Source organism: Pelodiscus sinensis, chromosome 2, assembly GCF_049634645.1.
Source record: "Pelodiscus sinensis isolate JC-2024 chromosome 2, ASM4963464v1, whole genome shotgun sequence".
In the NCBI taxonomy this organism is placed as follows: Eukaryota; Metazoa; Chordata; order Testudines; family Trionychidae; genus Pelodiscus; species Pelodiscus sinensis.
Genome location: NC_134712.1, coordinates 176,863,614 through 176,881,168, shown reverse-complemented (window position 1 = coordinate 176,881,168; position 17,555 = coordinate 176,863,614). Strand labels below are relative to the sequence as shown.

At 37.9% G+C, this 17,555-nt stretch overlaps 1 protein-coding gene across 11 annotated transcripts in view; it reads left to right on the top strand.

Moving 5' to 3' along the window:
* TRAK1 (trafficking kinesin protein 1) overlaps positions 1 to 17,555 on the top strand; it is a 123,450-nt gene that overhangs the window by 93,808 nt on the left and 12,087 nt on the right. For 5 of the 11 annotated variants that reach the window (XM_025189033.2, XM_014577914.3, XM_025189031.2 and 2 more), the window contains 3 exons: positions 2,701 to 2,937; positions 3,879 to 4,195; positions 9,109 to 9,324. In XM_025189033.2, coding sequence (XP_025044818.2) covers positions 2,701 to 2,937; positions 3,879 to 4,195; positions 9,109 to 9,324 — 770 coding nt within the window. Of the gene's footprint in view, positions 1 to 2,700; positions 2,938 to 3,878; positions 4,196 to 9,108; positions 9,439 to 11,921; positions 13,029 to 17,555 lie in introns of those variants that run through there. The other 6 variants (XM_014577911.2, XM_014577913.3, XM_006131815.4 and 3 more) reach the window with 2 other exon arrangements.

Genomic DNA, 17,555 nt, shown 5'->3' with positions numbered 1-17,555 from the left:
GGTCATAATTCAAAATGACCTGGACAAATTGGAGAAATGGACTGAGATAAATAGGATGAAGTTTAATAAAGACAAATTCAAAGTGCTCCACTTAGGAAGGAACAATCAGTTTCACACATACAGAATGGGAAGCGACGGTCTGGGAAGGAGTACAGCAGAAAGGGATCTAGGGGATATAATGGACCACAAGTTAAATATGAGTCAGCAGTGTGATGCTGTTGCAAAGAAAGCAAACATGATTCTGAGATGCATTAACAAGTGTGTTGTGAGCAAGACACGAGAAGTCATTCTTCCGCTCTACTCTGCGTTGGTTAGGCCTCAGTTGGAGTATTGTGTCCAGTTCTGGGCACCGCATTTCAAAAAAGATGTGGAAAAATTGGAGAGAGTCCAGAGAAGAGCAACGAGAATGATTAAAGGTCTAGAGGACATGACCTATGAGGGAAGGCTGAAGGAATTGGGTTTGTTTAGTTTAGAAAAGAGAAGATGAGGAGGGACATGATAGCAGTTTTCAGATATCTAAAAGGGTGTCATAAAGAGGAGGGAGAAAACTTGTTCATCTTGGTCTCTGAGGATAGAACAAGAAGCAATGGGCTTAAACTGCAGCAAGGGAGGTTTAGGTTGGACATTAGGAAAAAGTTCCTAACTGTCAGACTACCTAGTAGTCTGTGATTCTATGAATCTTAGAGCATTCTCCCATTGATTCCAGTACTCCACTACAATGAAAAGTAGCTGGAAACAATGAGAGAGCCGCCCCTGCTAACCTGACCTCAAGGAAGACATCACAATGAGTGTCACCTTCAACTATATTATTTGCATAGATGAAGTTGCATATAGTAGCGGGGGGAGGGAAAGACAGTGTAGACAAGGCCTTAGACTTGCCTAAGTAATGATTTGGGATGAGTCACTTGGACCCCTGTCTTCACTAAGTAATAATAGTAGAATTCCCATCAGTGTGTTGACTGATTCTGCATCTCAAGTGAGAGACTTGGTGCAGACAAGGCCTCAGCATGTTCTGGCATTTTCCTCCCACTTAAGTTTAATGGACATGGTAGCAGCAGTGACAATAATTTCACTAAAATTCCCTACTGTAAATAAGATTTTGGATTGAGGTGAGATGAGTACAGTCCTTTTGATCCAAAAGCCTAAATCTATTTTAGACCAAGACCTTGCTAACTAATGTAAATTGTATATAATCTGCAACAAATTTAACCATTCTTCTCTTGTATAAGTAGGTGAGGTAATGGAAATTCATTTTTAATTAGAAGACCCTGTTACTGACTTTTCCCAAGAAAGGAGGGAAGGTGATTCAATAAAACACTTAACTTCAAGTACTTTGATGTAACTTCATTGATGCTTGACTTTGAATGAAAAGAATCAAGCTCTATTAGTATAGATTAGCGCCCATACAATAATTTTGTAGGTCTTATTCAATGTACTTCTTTACCCACAGATTCTTATTGCATTTAATTAATGTTGTGCCATCACTACCATTCCCTCTGGTATATGTTTACCCTTTTTAATGCTGAACAAAAAAAACAAAACATCCTCTGGAACAATGACACACTATTTTAGTGATTCTTTTGTGCTTGAGAAACTTAAGGCATGTTGTTGTAGAGCTCGCGTGCTAAGAACAAAGCTGTTCAACAGTCACCAATTGGACAAACAAATATGAATCATAATAAAGAGCTCGTGTGACTCTCCTGACTGTTGCAGCCTGGTAGTCTGTGCAAAATGAAAGCATGGGGAAGAGGGGAAATCTAAGGGGCTGTGTCTACACTGGCATGAATTTCCAGAAATGCTTAAAATGGAATACTATTCCATTTTCAGTTTTTCCAGAAAAGGAGCGTCTACATTGGCAGGCTGCTTTTCCGGAAAAGCCCTTTTTCCGGAAAAGTGCCTGTGGCCAATGTAGACGCGCTTTTCCGGAAAAGACTACTGGGCTGTCTACACTGGCCCTTTTCCGGAACAGTGTTCCGGAATAAGGACTTATGCCCGAGCGGGAGCAGAATAGTTTTTCCGGAATAGCGGCTGATTTTGTACAGTAGAGCATCGTTGCTTTTCCGGAAATTCAAGGGCCAGTGTAGACAGCTTGCAGCTTATTCCAGAAAAGTGGCTGATTTTCCGGAATAAGTGGCCCAGTGTAGACACAGCCTAAGTGTTTGTAGTCTGAGTGCTAGTTGAACCACATGGTGGAGGCTCTTGTAATGTGCCTCCTGCAGTAGAATAGATTTACTTGGTTAATCCCTGACAAAACTTCCTCCTTATGAATGAAAACATTTATAAAATTAGGATGAGTATGGGAAAAGAGAGAGAGAGGACTTTAAAAGTAGGTCAGAATTGAAGCTTACCAGTCTTGACAGCTTCTCTCTAATCCTTATGCATCCTCTTTCTGCATATAAAATAAACTATTTTTAGGAAAAGGTTATAATAGACCAAGACACAATGTTTGAAAATTAAATTGTACTTCAGAATAATGTTACATCGTTTGTCTTGAATGTTATTTTGGCATAAATGATGATTTGGAAACCTGACTATTGCAAGTATTGGACCCAAGGTATGTTAGGAAAGCTGTCAAGACTGGATGTATAACTGTGCTATTATCAATCATTACTGATCCATTCCTGTTTCTCTGTTGTTCAGTGTTTTATGGCAAAATTTTGCTTTGTGGTGTGGTTACTGACTATACATGTATTTTATCAGTCACCAGAAGCGGGTCTTTGAGACTGTGAGAAATATAAACCAGGTTGTCAAGCAGAGATTCTTGACTCCATCTCCAATGAATATCCCAGGATCTAACCAGTCTTCTGCAATGAATTCAGTCATATCTAGCTGTACCAGCACTCCACGTTCCAGCTTTTATGGGGGAGACATCTCGAATAATGTGATAGACAACAAGACCAATAGCATCATTCTAGAAACAGAATCCTCTGACATTGGGTCAGTACTGCCTAGCTAGGCTACACTATTGTTTTCTACTATATGAGAGACAGACAAAGCATTTTAATGTTTCTCTCTTCCCTTTAAATCACTTGTTACAGCTTAGCATAGTTGCCTCCCTTCTATAAAGTAACTAGATTTGAGTGCATTAATGTTTGAGAACTTAAGTAGAGACATTAAGATAGAAGAAGCCTGATTTTGAGTGCATCAGAATGATACATCTAAAATGACTAGTCACTTTTGAAAATGCAGGCCAATGTTCTGAAAATATTTCACCTATTTGAATTAACATGTGAGAGGTTTGTTTACATACAGTTATAGCTAGCTCTTTTGATCCTAAAGAAGGTGAAGTTGACATCTTATAAAAAATGTGACTAAATCTAGTCAGAGCATTGCTCTTCATTCACTATTTGTTTTGTGTTTCTAGTAAAATACTTATTATTAAAGCAGTTAACAACGCAAGTGACTATTTAACAGCACAATTTATTCCTTTGATGGCTAATAATCTGGGTACTCCTGTAGGACTCTGGTACTTTCTGTTCTCACTGATTTAATTGGAATTGGAGGAGGGAGGAGAAGAAAGGAATCGGCACCCCTTTGTAGACACTCAACTCTCTGTAGGATTGCATCTTTAATTGACACACATCTATTTCCACCATGATTTGTGCCAGGAAAGAGTTTTCCACAGTAAATGGAAGACAGAAGAGTCTAAGTTGTGGAAGATGTATTCCAAGATTAAAATATTAATTTTATTTCACGTCCTTGGTATGCAGAATTGGAAGTCACTTTAAAGACAAGTGTGTCTTCTAGACTCCACTCTAAGACTAGCATATTTTGAGATATGACAAGTGTAAAACTATATTGGTGTTTGCCTAGGAAATAGTGGATTAATTGTAAGCTCTTTTAAGCATTTTTTTTCTTCTTTTTCTTGTTGTGTTTAGAAATGAGGACAAGAATAAGAAACCTGGGACTCCAGGGACACCGGGTTCTAGTGATTTGGAGATAGCTCTTCGAAGGCTGTCCCTTCGGCGAGAGAATTACCTCTCGGAGCGGAGGTTCTTTGAAGAGGAGCAGGAAAGGAAGCTGCGGGAACTGGCAGAGAAGGGTGAACTTCATAGTGGTTCCATTACTCCAACCGAGAGCATCATGTCATTGGGAACTCATTCCAGGTTTTCAGAATTCACTGGATATTCAGGAATGTCCATCAGCAGTCGCTCGTACCTGCCAGAGAAGCTTCAGATTGTGAAGCCCCTTGAAGGTGATAATAAAGGGCCTCGGCCTTTATCTGTTCTTCTTAGTGACTCTCTGTGGTCTCTTATCCATCACCAGAAAGCAGGAAATCTCTGCAATACATACTCTTTTTACTTTAGAGATAGTCATCCTCGCTGTTGGTTTGAACTCTTTTAAAAGTAAAATAAATTTCTCCATAAGCCTTAAAAAGTGGTGTGCTGCATAAAAACAAATCACACCACGGATAGTGTAATTAAGAACACATAGTTCAAAAATATTTCAGTAGAGCCATGTTATAACTGAAATGAATCCCACAACTAATCTTCCATGAACATCATGTATGCCTAGAGTATTGGGGGTGGAGGGGCCAGGGAGTTGTAAAGTATCTAAATTTATCAGAGTAGAATTGGAGAGCATCAGGCCTAGTCCTGAAAACAGGTGTGCATGTTAATATTCTTATTCTTATGAGTAGTCTTGTTGGTTTTGATGGAACTACTGAGATGAGTAAGTGTTTTGCAGGCTTGGGTCTCAACTGTTACACCTCTGGATCTGAGTTTAAGGACTATAGAAATTTTGGTCTTTTTAGATTTCAGCCAAGCTTCTTATATATGTCCTCATCAGAAAACAAAGTAAGATAATTAGTGGTCTGTACTCCAGACTAAGAATATCAGTGTTATTGCTTTTCAGAGCTAAAGCACATTTCTGTTGGTGTGTTGAGAAGGTCACAGAATGAGTGCACTTAGCACTATTTCAGACTTTCACTGGTCATCATCTGGTTGCCATAGCATGATTTCATGTCTGCAGTCATGTAATCCTGTTAGGAACCTCCCTTCTGCTTGGTGTTTTTGTTCTTGATTGTTGTGGGTTTTCTTTTTTTATGGAACTGTACTATTTCATGGAGTGGTTCATGCACATTTTAATTTCACCCATGAATTTGCAGTATTTCCTTTTTTTAAAAAAAATTAATGAATCTTCATGGAACATGCCTCATGAGTATTTTCAGTAGAGAAACTTTTATTTTTCCCAGGAAGAAACTGTCATGCTGCAGTTACTCAGATGACTCTATAACCATAGTATTTGAGTTCTTCTCTCTTTGTGTCATCGTTTCTGTTTTCATAATTATTTTCATATACTGTAGTAAGAATTTGAAGTTCTTGTTTTGCTTTTAGAAAAGGGATGTTCAAACTTCACTTAACATATATATTGGTTTCTATATCCTTGCTTTTTCCTTCAATAAACTCTTTCAGTCTTCATGTTCTTTCTCTCTGTCTGTCTTTTTTAATTTTCTCAATTTGCTCCTTATTGGGGGTGGGGCAGCATGATGTGAGAAGCGTGGGAAGGAGGTATTGTTCTTTCCAGTTCACTCCTTCCCTTGAAATTTCTTGAACATTTTCAGCACATTTTTTCACAGTCTATTTGTAACACTTTCTTGTATCTCTGTCTATTTTCTAAGTTTAATGAATGATATTTGCCATCTTTTAAAAAATAAGTTATTGTAATTCCATCTCTTATTCAGGTTAAATTATTCTCATTACGTTTTTTCTTAAATTTAGAAAACATGGACCATTATCATGGAGCAAATAAATGTTGAATATTTTCCCTGCCTGCTATAAGTGTAGTTCACTATATCTTTACTAGATTTTGTTATCAGTAAGGTTTTTATCTTAAGGATACACGTGCCGGATAAATCCAAACAAATTACAATCCATGCTTTGTTAAGCCACTTCAAATTTATCTGATTTCTGTTCCTTTGAATTAGTGTTATAAATCACAGTAAAAGAAATAGTGGACAGGGTGGGTCTACACTGCACCGTTATTTCAAGATTACTAGCATTCTTTCAAAATAGCAATGCGTATCTACATAGCCATTCCGTTATTTTGAAATAATTTTGAAATAATGAACAGCGTATTCCAAAATCTGTAAATCTCATTCTACAAGGAATAATGCCTATTTCAAAATAAGGCATTGGTAGACACTCCACTGCTACTATTTTGAAATAGCCCCTCACCAGGGCCATTCTAAGTTATTCCTCCCCACTGCCTCCTGGGGTTCTAAATCGAGACAGTACATCTATATTAGATAAGCCTTCCTAAGTCTAATTTTGAGTCTTCCCTGCAATGTAGACGTGCTATTTCGAAATAAGCTATTTCGGAATAACTATTTTGAAATAAGCGTGCAGTGTAGACGTACCCTTAGTGTGTGAAGATGATATTCCTATTGTCCCCTGCCCGTTAACTAGGTGTGATTAAAAAGTGAAAAGAGGCTTTGTTACACATTTAGACAATAGTGGGACTATCTTCATTTCAACAGACGGTTTTGTTTTGCTTCGTCTTTTTTTTTTTCCTTATCCAGTTTTTAGTCTTCTGTATCCATAGCATCTTGCACCATAAGTGCCATGTGTAACCCCCCAGTCATGAAATACGGCCTTGAGGTTTTCACAGTCATTCAGTATCTATCTATCAGTGATGGCACTTTCATGATATGTTTCCTGGCTTCCCATTGCCCACACAGTACACAAATCAAATAGCTTCTCAGCTTTGATCTTCTTCAATACATTTTTTTAACCATTTGCTTGCAAATAAAATACATAAAATTTCAGCTGTCCTTAGTTGTTCTGAGGTCCAATTGTTCTACTCCGCAGTTCTACTTACCCTGATTTTCCTTCTGATAATTTATAATTTACAAGAATTTGCTGTAGCAAATGCTTGTTAAAGCAGCACTGCTTTCCACTCTGATTGTCTTTTGAGGGATGAATGAGTCTTAAAACAATTCTTTGTATTTTATTACTATATCTGGATCTGACTGTAAGAGGAAAGCTATGTTGCCTTCTCCATTTGCAATAATTTTTCTCAAGAAAAAAATCCAGAATTTCATCACTTTTCAAAGAAATGTATAATGGAGATACAACATAATACTATTTCATACAGCACAATGCAGATGTAGCTGAAAGTCCCTTCTATATGCAGTGATGCTTATATTGGTTTGACTTTCATGATTTTTGAAATATGCCGTGATAGTATATACATGGCAAATAGAAATACTAGGTTTGGAATAAAAGTAAAGTTGTTGAGGGTTAGTACATCACCACGGCAAAGATCTCCATTTTGCCCAACAACTGCTTTTTTTTTCCTATAAAGTTGCTACTAAGATGAGGAATTTGGTGAAGCATGAAGTGAAGGGCTCTTTGTCTCTTTGAAAGCTTTAACATAAAGAGTGAGTAAGAGTCAAGGCATGAACCTGAAATAGAATTGTGATAGAATTGCACAACAGAGGGGTTTTGGTTTCTGTCATTTGCTTTCTGAAATATCCCATGGGGGTTGTGGCTTTTATTAAGACATGCTAATGTCTGAATATCTCTGTTACCCAACTCTTGTAGTAGAATCGTCACAAAGCAAAACTTGTGTGGTACAGCACAGAAATAAGTATTGGGGAGAAGTTACTTTTCTTTGTCCAGTAATTATTATTTTCAAATAGTGACATTCATCCTACTACAGAGGCCAATGGGCAACTTAGATCCGATGTAGTCCATCAAAAGATAGATTTAGCTAGAGCATAAGCATTTTGCTGGCCCTCTGTACCAGGATCAGTTTAATCAAATATGTGTATCTTTGTCTTTATTTCAGTAAAGCTAAACAAAGAATAAATGACCCATTCTCTCTACATTCACTAGTCCCCAAAGTTCAATTACTATCCGCAATATATTTTATGTAGTTTGTTGTCATTGATGTGAAGTAATAATATACTCTAAATTTTCAAACACATTAAATTAATTTCATGCAATCCTTCCACAGTATCATGGTTCTTTAGGTTTTGCACATAGAAGACCAAGTAATTTAAAATTGATTGTCTTAAGTACCGCATTGCAGCCAAACACGCTATTTATTACACTGTATCACATTGAATGAACACAATTCTTTTTATCGGTATTGAATAATTTTTTTGCTTGTGTGAATAGAAATGTACTCAGGTATGTCACCAACATGGGATCTGAAACTAATCTTTTCTGTACATTATAAAGGAGTAATTGACATGAGCTGATCAGAGCACAATTTCTGAGTTCTTGGGTTTTGATATAGGGTTTAATCCTACTCCCAATGAAATCAATGATAAATGAATGCAGGATCAGGTCCATTGCCTGAACCCTTGGAATGATGTGTACACTCACTTATGAATTGTTCTTGCTGGCTAATTGTTTCATGTTTCTTGGTTCTTTTTAAAATATATCTTTTCCACACCCAAAATGTTACTTCCCAATGATGAAATTGGAGGTACAGTAAGTAGAGTATGCTTATGTACTAGTGAATTTCAGTAGCATAAGGACTTGGGTAGTCTATAAAAATAATTAGAACTGATAAACCATTAGTGTTTTCTTGCTTCCTTTTAAACATGAGTTGATATAGTTTTCTAGCATCCTCAGTATAATTGCTATCCTATTAGTTACCAGTAGAAAATTTTAATGTGTGCTGATATCTCCCTTTTTAGATGTTTGACCTTACGGCAGAATTCTTTGGTTCCCATTTTTCTGACTTTGCCAATTATGGTGATTAGTATGCTGTTTAAATGTACTTTGTCTTCAGTTCTGTGTTTTGTTAATCCCAGCATGTATGATCTGAGGGGAGTTGTCACTACCTATCCTCCCTGCTATAAGGAAGAGCTAATGCACCCTGGATTTGGCCCCCTTGCTTTGTCTGGTGGTTATGTAACTGCTTTAATTCATGCTGGTGTGGGGCTATCTAAAAGGGATAATTCTTGTGTGGTTGGATAACCCTTTAAATCCAAAAACTCAAGACCAGATCAAGGTGGCACGGAACCAATGGCGAAGCATCAGTGACACAAGGATTGAGCCTTAAATGAGTGAAATGAGACTATCCAGATGTGCAGCTGAGGGAAATATTCAGGTTTGCATGCTGATTTTGTTTTGTCTTTTGTTCCTCTTAAAGGTTCAGTCACTCTGCATCATTGGCAACAGCTAGCTCAGCCTCACCTGGGGGGAATCTTAGACCCAAGGCCTGGGGTCGTCACTAAGGGCTTCAGAACTCTGGACCTGGACCTGGATGAAGTGTACTGCCTTAATGATTATGAAGAAGATGAGACAGGTGACATTTCTTACAAGGGCCTAACTACCTCGACGCCAGTTCAGCACACAGAGACCTCAGGTGAGAGGTCACAAGCACAAGTGACTGTTTCAGACAGCGAGAATAATCCAAGCCAGTCTCAGGCTTTGACAGAGGAGATGCAGGAGTCCACGACTGCCGATGATGAGGGGTCTGGTGAGGGAACATCATTAAGTCCAGTAAAATTGACATCTTTACAGGATATTGATTACTGGGCTGTTCTCACATCTCTAGAGAGCATCATTCATAGTGTCGCTTTGTGTGTAGCTTCTGCGCATTTGTGCGTGCGGTAATTAAACCACGCCTGTTCTAACACTAATTCAGAGCTCCTTTCTTTGACATATCTAATTGGTTTCACATTTTTTTAAAGCACATGGTTCATTTTTCCTTTTTAGTTCGATGAGAAAAGGCTGCTAAAAGGAGATGGTTCGTTCAAATGATTAAAAGAGACTGGGGTTTGTGATGTGATATGTGTATATTACATATACACTATATATAATACGCACACATATATATTATGTTTATATAATATATTTCTTAACATTCAAAAGGGATAATGCCACATTCCTTTAATTGTTGTTTAGAAAAAGCTGGATTCTATAAGGCTAACTGTTGAAAAACTGCAGTTCTTTGTTAAATAAATGCTTAATTTTAAGTGAAAACACAAAGTAATTCTCCAAATTGAGTGTCCAATTAATTTCTTAAAATTCAACCCACAAAGATTTTGGTCATCCAGCTAAAAATTAAAGGTATTTTGTATGTGGAAGATAAAGTAATCACATCTGATTTTCTTTACAAACACCAGTTTGTCACTTCCACTAAACCACTCCCAAATTCTATCCTTCAGACTGAAAGCATTAGTTAGTATATTTAAATGATTCATTAGACTGTTTCATGCAGTAGGCGTTAAGAACCATGTCAGAGTTTATGGCTACACTTCTATTACAAATTGTCTTGCAAGTAGGTATACTGAAATTTGTTTTAAAATAGATTTAAGTTGGGAAGGGAGGAGTAGTTTTGTATCTGAGAATTTGTTTTTTTGGTTTCATATTAATCATGATTCTTTATCATTGACAAATCCAGCCATGAAAACAAATTCATTAATATCTAGTCATTTTACAAATGACACTTTTTTTCTTTTGGATGAAATTATACTTTGTGCAGTCAAAGGAAATTATATGGTTTCTAAAGGCTAGAGTTTGAGGTACTTTGAACTTGCCTTGAGGTACTAAGCATCTTTAGATCACATAAGAGTGAATGAGAATTCAGCAACTCTCAGAATCATGCCCTTAACTTAGGGTAAAGATGTGTTTTCCCTGCAGATTGTAGCAGGAATCAGATCCTATGAGATACTGAATACCTTCATTTCATATTGCAATTACCCAAAATCGATGTTAGCAATTGATATTGCCCACTGACTGGTATTTATTATGAATAAAATAAGTGTTTGTGGAACTTTAATTGGCTGTAGTTAAGCTTGACAGGAAAGCAGTTTTTTTCTTTGCAAATTTGGTTTGAAGCCATCGGAACAGGATTCTCCTTTCCCATGGGGAGGAATTCTCCCCATCTCAAACAGTTTTCCAAAATTGCTGACTATGCCAAAGAAATTGGCAAGTGTCTAATGACAAGTATATGAGAAGTCCCACCAGTGATCACACTGGCCACAGTGCAAGTACTCATTTATTCACAGTTCAGGTTATAACTAAATACCTTGCTGAATTGGGGGCATGCCACCCAGATGATTTAGAATGACGATGATCAATAACTTTAATAAGTGGAAGGAGAAAATCCATGGAAAACGAGAACCATCTTCCATCTCCTCCTCCTCCTCCTCCAAATGGCACAGCTTTTGGTATAGCCTGTTCTTCCCCACAGTGGAGAACCTAAGTACATCAGTGGATCACAAACAGATTTGTAGTCACAATGGGGCTCATTCAAGTGAAGGTATGAGAGATTGCAGTATCCTTTTTTCCCACTGGAATGATTCAGCACTTTGGAAGCTACTAACTACCTCCTATGCTGTTAAATGACTGGAATGAAGACTTTATAAACATATTGTCATCTTTGTAATTTTTTAAATTGAGCTTTATAAGCGCTCTCATCTCTTAACAAATGTGGGTAAAACATGTGGTTGATGTTCAGGGGAAGCTTTAGTATAACCCTTCAAGCAGCTTAGAGCATATCTGTCTGACCTCAGCAATCATGAGTTATACACCTGGGGCTCGTCTACATTGGCCCCTTTTCCGGAAGGGGCATGTTAATTTCAGAGATCGTAATAGGGAAATCCGCGGGGGATTTAAATATCCCCCGCGGCATTTAAATAAAAATGTCCGCCGCTTTTTTCCGGCTTTTAGAAAAGCCGGAAAAGAGTGTCTACACTGGCCCCGATCCTCCGGAAAAAGCGGAATAAGATCCTCCGGAAAAGGGCGCTTTTTCCGGAGGATTGGGGCCAGTGTAGACGCTCTTTTCCGGCTTTTCTAAAAGCCGGAAAAAAGCGGTGGACATTTTTATTTAAATGCCGCGGGGGATATTTAAATCCCCCGCGGATTTCCCTATTACGATCTCTGAAATTAACATGCCCCTTCCGGAAAAGGGGCCAATGTAGACGTAGCCCTGCTGTAATTGTTTTTTTCTTCAAGGAAAAGACATTGCTGAAGGAAAAGCTCCTGCAATGAGACACGAGGAAAACCCTGAAAGACTAGAAAAACAATGTCTCATGTAAGCAAAAGGGTTAAAACAGGCACCGTGGTTCCTTAATGAAGGGCCTGATGGAACATTCACTTACTTGACTCAATGAAAAAAGAGACTGCCATGATGGGGAAGCTCTCAGATCAGTTTACAGTGAAAAGTGCCCTAGAATAAATATTTATTTATGGCTGTTTACATTTTAAATCTAGCGTACACAATCAGTGTTTATCTTTTAGGAACAGTTGTGGCAAAAGGATTTACTCGGAGGGATTCATAATGTTTCTTTCTACTTTTGATTAGTTAAAGCTAATTTAAATATTGGAAAAATGCTTTTCTCAGCTTATCTTCTCCTCTTGTCTGATCTTGCAATGACATAAAATGCTGATTTTTATTTAGTTATTTATGACCTTCCATTCATTTTCATTCCATAAGAGCGCATAGCAGTATCACAAAAACAAGACTGATTTCAATACAAGATCAAACAAGTGGAGAAGCTAGGATGTCAAGGAATAAAACCTTACCTAAGCACACATGGCTGAAATAAAAACAAAGAATATAGAAAGCAATCTGGATGATCACATTTCATTTTGTGGAAAAATACACATTTTTTTTCATTGTGGAAGTCTCACATCAGAGGTGTCTTGAAGCAAGAAAGGACCTGTCCTACAATGATTCTCATCAGACCGTAAAAATGTTACAGCTTTAGGAACCCTTACAGGATCGTGTGCAACAGTAGGATCTCCTTAGCCTTTTGGCTAAGTATCAGTTCTTCGTATATATCTGTTTCTGAGTTTTACAAACCAGCCTGCATGAAAGAAGCCTTTTCTACCTCTGAGAGCCACACCCTTCCATCAGATGGCTTTGAGAGGAGCCTTTTTAAATTTCACATCTTTATGGGCAGCTAAAATGAGTTGCTATGATTGCTCTATGTGACCTGCTGATGAGTGCTTGCAATGATCCTTTAAGCTCTGATATCTAGGTTGAAGAGAGCAAATATGACTGATGCTACCTGGTGGTGCTTAAGATGTCTTAAGGCTCCCTCATCCCCCCCCTCCCCCCCCCAAAAAATGGCACTGCAATTTGTCTACTCTTTGGATGAGGAGCTAGGACATAAATCTTTCTGCTCTCTAAGGGTTGGCTGATTTTTGTTTTTGAGGTTTTTTTCTCTTCTGCTGTAAGAATTGCAGAAAATAAAAATGCTTTGAATAACCTCCTCACATGAAACAAAAGAGAGGACTATGCAGCACTTTAAAGACTAACAAGATGGTTTATTAGGTGATGAGCTTTCGTGGGCCAGACCCACTTCCTCAGATCAAATTGCGGAAGAAAATTGGCACAACCATATATACCAAAGGGATACAATGCCAATTTTCTTCCACAATTTGATCTGAGGAAGTGGGTCTGGCCCACGAAAGCTCATCACCTAATAAACCATCTTGTTAGTCTTTAAAGTGCTGCATAGTCCTCTCTTTTGTTTCAGCAAGACCAGACTATCATGGCTACATCTCTATTACTCCTCACATGAGACTGGAGTAAAATTTTTGGTTATGGTATTAAGATTTTTCAGTACAAATTAAGTCTCTGATCTTGCAATTAGCAACATATGGGTGAACTACTGTGCCTACACAGCATTTCAGGTAATATGTGCACAAATCTGCACAATCAGGGCTGTGACCAATATCCAGATTCTATGGGAAATATTCTCTGACATGGGGATGTTCAACATAACTGAAATAGTGAGGATATTAAAGGGATACTGTCAAGTTGAAACCTGTACATTTTTAAAATATCCTTCTTTGTGCCAGTAATATCTGTGATTATTAAAACTTCATGCACTTAATTGTCTAGTTTTTCAGATCTCATACTGTTTCTTTCCTTTTGGTAAAACCTTCATTGTACCAGATTAGTCAGTTTCAGTTCATAATTGATTGTCTGGTTCAAGTTTTCTTTTGCTAAAGTTTTCAAAACCACTTAAAGAGTGTATTACCAAAATAAAGACTGTTTAGGAATGCTCTAGAGTGCATATTTGTAAATAATTCATTAATAGGAAAAGTGCCAGTAGATGGTGCTCAAGTACACATCACATAGTCCTGGAATAAGTAACTTTTGCAACATAATTACATTATGGCTACGTCTACATTGGCCCCTTTTCTGGAAGGGGCATGTTAATTTCAGAGATCGCAATAGGGAAATGCGCGGGGGATTTAAATATCCCCCGCGGCATTTAAATAAAAATGTCCGCCGCTTTTTTCCGGCTTTTAGAAAAGCCGGAAAAGAGCGTCTACACTGGCCCCGATCCTCCGGAAAAAGCGCCCTTTTCCGGAGGATCTTATTCCTATTTCAAAGTAGGAATAAGATCCTCCGGAAAAGGGCGCTTTTTCCGGAGGATCGGGGCCAGTGTAGACGCTCTTTTCCGGCTTTTCTAAAAGCCGGAAAAAAGCGGCGGACATTTTTATTTAAATGACGCGGGGGATATTTAAATCCCCCGCGCATTTCCCTATTGCGATTTCAAAAATTACCATGCCCCTTCCGGAAAAGGGGCCAATGTAGACGTAGCCTAACTGTATTTCTATACTTTATTTAAAAATAACCTTATTTTGGGTCTAAAACTTGACAGAATCCTTTTATGAAACAGAAGGCATTTTCAGATGGAGACTTCTTTATATAGGCCTTAAGCTAGCAAAGGACTTAATATACTTTAAGCATGTGAGTAGTACCATTGCAGTTAATAGGACTGCTTATGAATAAAGTTAAATGTTCCTTATCTATAAGGTGGTTCAGGGTGTGCAGATTAATCCTGCAGCTTTTGACTTGAATCATATTACTTGTGTGAAGAAGGATTCTGGGATCAGGCCTATGCACTTATTTCTTTTTAAAAACTGGGCATCTAAAAGTAAGAAAGGGGAGTTTTTCAAAGCAAGTGCCTAAATTGATGGAAATACTTAATAAATTCCTCAAGTCCAATTGTTTTTAGGAAGAATAATATATGTCTACAAGAGATTATTATTTTTCCATACATTGTTAATAAAATACACTTATATTTAAAACAAGGTGCTGATACACATTTGTATTATCTTTTCTAAGATCAGATGAATATTTGAGTCGATTTTGTAAATGGATGAGTTGTTTTAGCTTAATGCTGTTAAAGTATTACAGTTTGACTCAAATACCTTAAACTGCATTCAGTCAGGTAGAAGCTAAATGAATGATAAACAAATGTGAAACCTCTTAATTTTTGTGCTTTATGGTTATCTAATTTTGTGGCAAGCAGACCTCAGTCAACAGCTTAGAAAAATCATATCCCAAATAAAAAGTGTTTGATACCAATACCCTTGCTGAACTAATGTATCTGCTTCCATTACAGGCCATTCTTTTAAACAATTACTCACTCTTATACCTATCCTGCTCAGTTATGTTTCAATTTTTGTTTCTAATGCAAGGTATATTTAATGTTATGTAAAACAAACAAGAAAACTTTAATCATTTTAGGTGGTGTCAAGCTGTGTGTGTTAGTTTGTTTTTTGCTGTAAACAGTATCTTCATTAATAATGGTCCACGTAAAATAATATTTGTAATATTGAATCTTGGACTCTCTTTACAAAAGCCAGGAAATTTAGTCCTTCTTCCTCTAGTGTCTAATGTTTTAGCTTTCTTGAGTTCTCTCATGAGCTATCAGTATTCTGGTTTCATTAACTTTTGATTCGAGATGGCGGTAGAAGTGCCTTGCTTACCTTTCTCGCCAGCAACAGAGAAGGTAAAGCTATTTGGAAGGAACCTTTCATTCTGGCTATGTCTAAACTGCAAGCTTCTTGTGCAAGAAGTTTTTTGCAGAAGAGATCTTCCGCAAAAAAAACTTCTTGCGCAAGAGAGTGTCCACATTGAAAAATCAATGCACTTTTGTGAAAGAGAGCACCCAGACTACATGGACGCTCTCTCGAAAGAAAGCGCTGATAGCTATTCACAGCATGGCCACCAGGGCACCTGTGCTTTTTTCAATAGGGTTTTTTTGCACAAAAAGAGGCAGTTCCCTGTCCACACACATCGTTTTGCGCAAGGCCTCTTGCACAAAAAGGAGTTTATTCCTTGTAGAAAGAGGAATAACTCTTGCGCAAAAACCCCTCTTTTCTTTCAAATTTTGCGCAAAAACTCACTTGAGGTATGAACGCTCCGCAAGTTTTTGCACAAAAACAGCTGGTTTTGCGCAAAAACTCTGCAGTCTAGACGTAGCCTCCGAGTCAGAACTGCCATCTTCAGTTGTCTGGGAGAATAAGCAATGCTGAGTTATGGGTAGTACCTAAAACATACCCACCACTGTGCCAGGTGGCACTTGATGACAGAGATGATATTTTTTGCCAGGCTATGTTCAAGCATTTCTCCCCCCTTCTAGGGTATGTTGATGATGGCGTAACAGTATTGGATGCAGGGCCTTCAGTCTCCGTGTTTCATACCAAAATAGCATCATTGAAGAAAACATGCCGTCATACGGATCTTGCATTTATTCGTCATCTTCCTTCCTTCCTTCCCATCCCCTCTAAAGCAGCTGTGACTTTTATTTCACTGCAGTAATAAAAGAAATATTTAATACTTTAACGGTCCATCTACTGACCTCATCAAAGAGTCAAGCTAATTCCTCCCAACTGAAGTTCTCTCTCTCATCCCTGCTTCCAGCCAGTCCCTGCTAAAGAAGGGACAGGCGAATGTGGATTTAGAGGACAAGTTTCCTTCTACGGAAGGGTAATGACAGAAGAGATCTCACTCTCTAATCAAAGATGAGAGGCTAGATCCTTTCCTCAGCACAAGCCCACATAAATACTGGACAAAATGGCTTACTTTGTCCTTTAAAAAACACAAAACTTATCTCTAAGGCCTCAAGAGATGTCTTCTGGTTAACCAAGACTTTGATTCATACTCCCAATTCCTCCACCTGTTTCAGGAGGGCTACAGATCTAATCAAATATTCTGCAGTGCAAAGTCCTTCAATGCATTCTACTCAGTACAGCCTTCCACAAGATCAGTCAGTATCGTTGGCATAACGAAGAGGAATCATGACCCAATTTTATAATAGTTTTTGGTTAATTTCAGTGGTTTTTTTTCCCATTTTGTCCTCTAACCAAAGTTATGTACCTATGCTCTGTGGGTGAGCCAGACCTTAGCCTTTGCTATCATTCCTTTGTGCATCTCTAGTGGTACAGAGGGATTATAAATCCAGATTAAACGGCCAATTGAGTGTTGAAGGAGTGTGGCCAGAGTGTGTCTGCATGTGCTAGATTTAGCTAGCAGAATGGCCCCATGATGTTGTGCATAGCCTTGTGGAATTTGAAACAGACTTGAGCTGCCCTAAATTCCACAGATGGGTATGAAAATCACTTTTGCTCCTCAAGATAATTTCTTACCATTTTTTAAATTTTAGAAACAAGTTGTGTTTTGCACAATTTCTCTGTTTTAATGCTACTGTGAATGTTAGTTGTTAATTGTCTTTTTTTTTAAAGTATTGTTAATAAAAGCATAGCAATGGTCAGGGCTCTAGCAAGTATCTCTGTAATGAAATGTGTATAAAACAAGACAGAGGCAGGATTCCGAAATTA